Source organism: Hyperolius riggenbachi, chromosome 1, assembly GCF_040937935.1.
Source record: "Hyperolius riggenbachi isolate aHypRig1 chromosome 1, aHypRig1.pri, whole genome shotgun sequence".
Lineage (NCBI taxonomy): Eukaryota > Metazoa > Chordata > Amphibia > Anura > Hyperoliidae > Hyperolius > Hyperolius riggenbachi.
In genome coordinates this window covers 276,992,693-276,997,364 of record NC_090646.1, presented here as the reverse complement: position 1 = coordinate 276,997,364, position 4,672 = coordinate 276,992,693, and the positions used below count along the sequence as shown (strand labels likewise).

At 42.4% G+C, this 4,672-nt stretch overlaps 1 protein-coding gene across 1 annotated transcript; it reads left to right on the top strand.

The window, feature by feature from the left end:
• The first annotated feature begins 2,410 nt into the window (after positions 1-2,410).
• LOC137504836 (piggyBac transposable element-derived protein 4-like) lies at positions 2,411-4,222 on the top strand. Its single transcript, XM_068233454.1, has one exon. It carries the CDS (start codon positions 2,411-2,413, stop codon positions 4,220-4,222), a length of 1,812 nt encoding a protein of 603 aa, XP_068089555.1.
• The last annotated feature ends 450 nt before the right edge of the window (positions 4,223-4,672 follow it).

Below are 4,672 nucleotides of genomic sequence, written 5' to 3'. Positions count from 1 at the left end.
CATACACTTAGTCCATGGGACCGGCCCTATGGGTATATCTTCAATAAGCAGTAAGCTTAGCGTAAAAGTCAGTTCAGAATTGCTGGATACTAAATGGTATCACATGCACAGGTTCACGCGTGTATGTACACTGCTACAGCCTCTACGTAGAGGTTGAATACAACTATAAATGGAGATCCTTGCTCATCCCCCGCACCTCTGAGGCGTGGTGTAGCTATTCCATTCAAATTGTAAGAACCTGTAGATACACTTGTGGGGAGTCGTACAGGCTACTCTGGTCTACAGATACGTTATGCCTGCCAGAGGAGCCCTAAGGTCTCATACATACCCATCCCACAACAAAGGAGGAACATATATAAATACAGTGAGAGTGCCTATTTACAAAGTGCTTGTTATATGAGTCTCGACATGTTTCACCTCAACGGCTTTTTCACAGAGTGCTATACATATATACAATGCTTGTGTTTTTCTATCTTTTGCTTCCCTTGATTCATACATTTTGATAAGAGCCAATTTCCGGGCAAACAGATTCACATCCTTAACCCATTCAAAAGCATTATACCTAGTGGTTGGCACATATGATAGGCCCTTGGACAGAAGTGAGTTCTGTGCAGGAGATATTACACTTGTGGATAAATTGATCACCCGCATAACATTAGTGTCTGTACATTCCATTTTCATAGGGCCTACCACTGATGGTATGTCTTCCCTCTTTTTTGTCCGGTGTATCCCCATTTCTTGCGATCTCTCAACCCTTGTGTGTTTGGGGTCGCCATATTCCCTGCTATGCCTACACATTGTGGGTCCGGTGTTGTCGGTGGGATGTCTAAAAAAACACTTTTTGGGTCAGTGTTACTGGAGGGTTTTTTGGGGTGGTATTTAGGAGTATATTTTTCCTTATTTTTATTTTTATATGTCTTATGACGGATAGATGTGGTTGATGCACTTGATTCGCACTCGGATTGTGTTTCACTATCTGATGCACCCACTGGTTGGTTCCCCTGTCCTCCTGTCCCTTGTACTTTTTCAGCCCATGTATAGACTTTATTATTCTTAAAGTCTGAACTATCTCGTGCAAACTTTTTTTGCTTTCTGTTTTTTATTTCCTCAGTATATGCCTCTATCTTTCTCTGAAGCTTGGATTCGAATTTCTCAAATTGAGGATGTCCTGACAGTTCTAACAATACTTTTTGTTCGCCGAGTAGTTTGTTCCTTATTTTTTCAGAGTAGATGAATTCATAATCATGGAGGAATTTCATCTGCTCTAAGGTTTGACGTGTTTTTAATTCCTCCCACCCTTTGATAAAATCAGGGTCATCGGTGTGTGAATGGGGTTTTGTTAACCACTTAAGGACCAAGGTGATAGAGATCTACGCCCTGTTTTGATGGGCTCCTAGTTGGCAGGGCGTAGATCTCTATCACCGGCGCCGCCGCTCCCCGCCGCGATCGTCTGCACGGAATCCGGAGCTCTTAGCTGTCTTATGACAGCTAAGGCTTCCGGGTATCGGCAGGAGCCGTCACTGATTGGCTCCCTGCCGTGTGATCGCTGTGAGCCAATCACAGCGATCACCCTCCGAAAGGCAACATAGTTGCCGTTCCGCCTCCCTCTCCCTGTCACTGTGAGGATCTTTTGTGACAGGGAGAGACGCACAGCCTGCAGCCGTGACAGGCTGTGCGATTTTACAAAAAAAACCACTTTTAGATACATTTATTTATCCCGATCTCCCCCCAATTCATCCCTTGATCCCCTTCCAACCACCCATATATATATATATATATAGAATATATAGCTATATATATATATAGTATATAGCTATATATATATATATATAGCATATAGCTATATATATAGTATATAACTATATATATATATATATATATATATATATATATATATATATATATATATATATTTACTGGATTGTGATTTTATTTACTGTGCTTTACTGCAGTTAGATAGGGGTTAGTATAATAGGCAGGGTATATAGTGTTTAGGGTATAGTGTAGGGTATTTAGGGTTTAGTATATAGTTTAGTATATAGAGTAGGGTATATAGGGCTTAGTTTATAGTGTAGGGTATATAGGGATTAGTATATAGTGTAGGGTGTATAGGGTTTAGTATATAGGGGTTAGTATATAGTGTAGGGTGTATATATAGGCTTTAGTATATAGCGTAGGATATAAAGGGTTTAGTATATAGTGTCGGGTATATCGTGTAGGGTAAATCGGGTTTAGTGTACAGTGTAGGGTATATAGGGCTGTATATCAGTAGTGTAAAGGGTGGCATATAGGTTCAGGGTTTATACGCTTACGTATATAGTGTCAGTGTGGGGTCTGATATTGTCTGTGCATATACAGGCTTGTTAGGGTATATTGTGTCCTTTATATTGTGTCCTGCACTATATACGTGATGGCGAAGAGATCTTTTACTGCTCAGCAGATTGTAGATCTGATCTGCCAGTCTGGGGAATCCAGTGAGGAATTAGACTCTGAAGAATCAGAGCCTGAAGATTCAGACTCAGAGTTTGAGCCAATCCCTGACAGTGACACCCTACCAAGTGAATCGGACGTGGAGGAGACTGAGAGTTCTGAGACAGCCATGCCAGAGCAGCCAAGCACTAGTCAGGAGCAGGCAGAGAGTGTCGCAACACCCAGACAGAGACGCCGCAGGCAACAGAGCGCTTCTACTAAACGTCGCCGCACTGACGTACCGGAGGAATTGCTTCACCCCGTGTGGTCGCCTGCCAACCTAGAAGCACCCTCAATTCCTCCTTTCACAGGCCAGGCTGGAATTAAAGTGCAAACGGCTAACCTCTCCCCAATTCAATTTATGGAACTCATAATCACTGATGAGCTCCTCGGCTCTATTGCTGAGCAAACAAACTTATACGCTCAGCAACACATTGCTGAGAAACCGCAATCCAGCTATGCGAGGCCTAAGAACTGGTGGCCCACTACAGTGGAGGAAATAAAAACATTTTTAGGCCTCACAATAAACATGGGCATTACCAAAAAACCAGACCTAAAACGGTATTGGTCGAAAAGACCAATTCAACATATGGGGATTTTTTCGCAAACAATGTCGAGGACACGTTATTTGACCATCTTGCGCTTCCTCCATTTCAGTGACAATTCCCAGTACCAAACCGGAGAAGATCCAAATATTGATCCCCTATACAAAATTCGGCCCCTAATTGACTACCTATCGCAAAAATTTTCAGAGGTATACGTGCCAGAAAAAAATATAAGTATTGACGAGTCCCTGGTACACTTCACTGGTCGACTTAGGATCAAGCAATACATCCCTTCCAAGCGTGCCAGATATGGCATAAAAATTTATAAGCTTTGTGAAAGCAGCACTGGCTTTACATGCGCTTTCCGAGTGTACGAGGGAAAAGACAGCCAGCTGGATCCACCTGGGTGCCCACCTTATATGGGCACAAATGGTAAAGTTGTCTGGGATCTGATTCACCCTCTCCTGAACAAAGGATACAACCTGTACCTAGACAACTATTACACCAGCATCCCACTATTCAAACATTTAGCGAGAGAGAACACGCCAGCTTGCGGTACCATCAGATCCAACCGCAAAGGCTTCCCTCAGAGCCTTGTCAACAAGCGCCTCAAACCTGATGAATCTGAGGGTCTCCGCAGTGAAGAGATGCTGGCTCTGAAGTACAGGGGAAAAAGGGACGTATATATGCTTTCAACCATACATACTCCTGAAAGCATAACACCCAGGACTGGAGCACAAGAGAAACCTAAATGTGTTCATGAGTACAGCCAATATATGGGTGGTGTAGACCGCAATGACGCGGCAATGAAGCCGTACCTGGCCGCACGCAAAACCAGATATTGGTATAAAAAATTAGGCTTATACTTGCTGCAGTTGGGAATTTACAACAGCTTTATACTATACAAAATGTCAAAAAACCCTCTCAGCAATTTAGAATTCCAGGAGGAAATAGCTGAATCTCTCATTTCCAAAGCTGCAACTCACCCTGGCAGAAGATTTGATTCAGTCGAGAGACTTTCTGGATATCATGTTCCAGAAATTATACCACAGACGGGGAAAAAGCAATACCCCCAGAAAAAGTGTAGGGTCTGCACTAAACAAAAAATAAGGACGGATACACGATACCATTGCCCCGAATGTCCAGAAAAACCAGGACTTTGTTTGAAAGACTGTTTCAAAGTGTACCACACCTGCCTAAATTTTTAACTTGGATTGTCCTTCAAATTTATGGTACACAAAGCGCCAGTAGCCACACATAGGCGATATAATTTTATTCAGAAGGAGCAACTGAAACCCCCCGCCCAAAAAAAATTGCTACATTTATTTTTTCTTCCCAAACATTCCATTCAAATTGAAGTATTGTAGGCATTCACCCCACAAATGATTCAGTAATTCCTTCTGAATAAAACGATACCACATATGCGTGGCTAGACTATTGCTTTAGTTCAAAGCTGTGCTGAGAAGAAGTTGTCAATTATTGAACCTTCAAAGACCATAAATCACACGTTTGCAATTTCCAGCACAGCCCGCTTTCAATTAAGTCTGAGGTAAAAAGTCCCTCAATTTCCCACCAAAATGAACCCATTTTGTAAACTATACCCCCTGAAGTATCCATCCGTGGGGGCATTGATGATTTTGACAGCACATATTATTGGT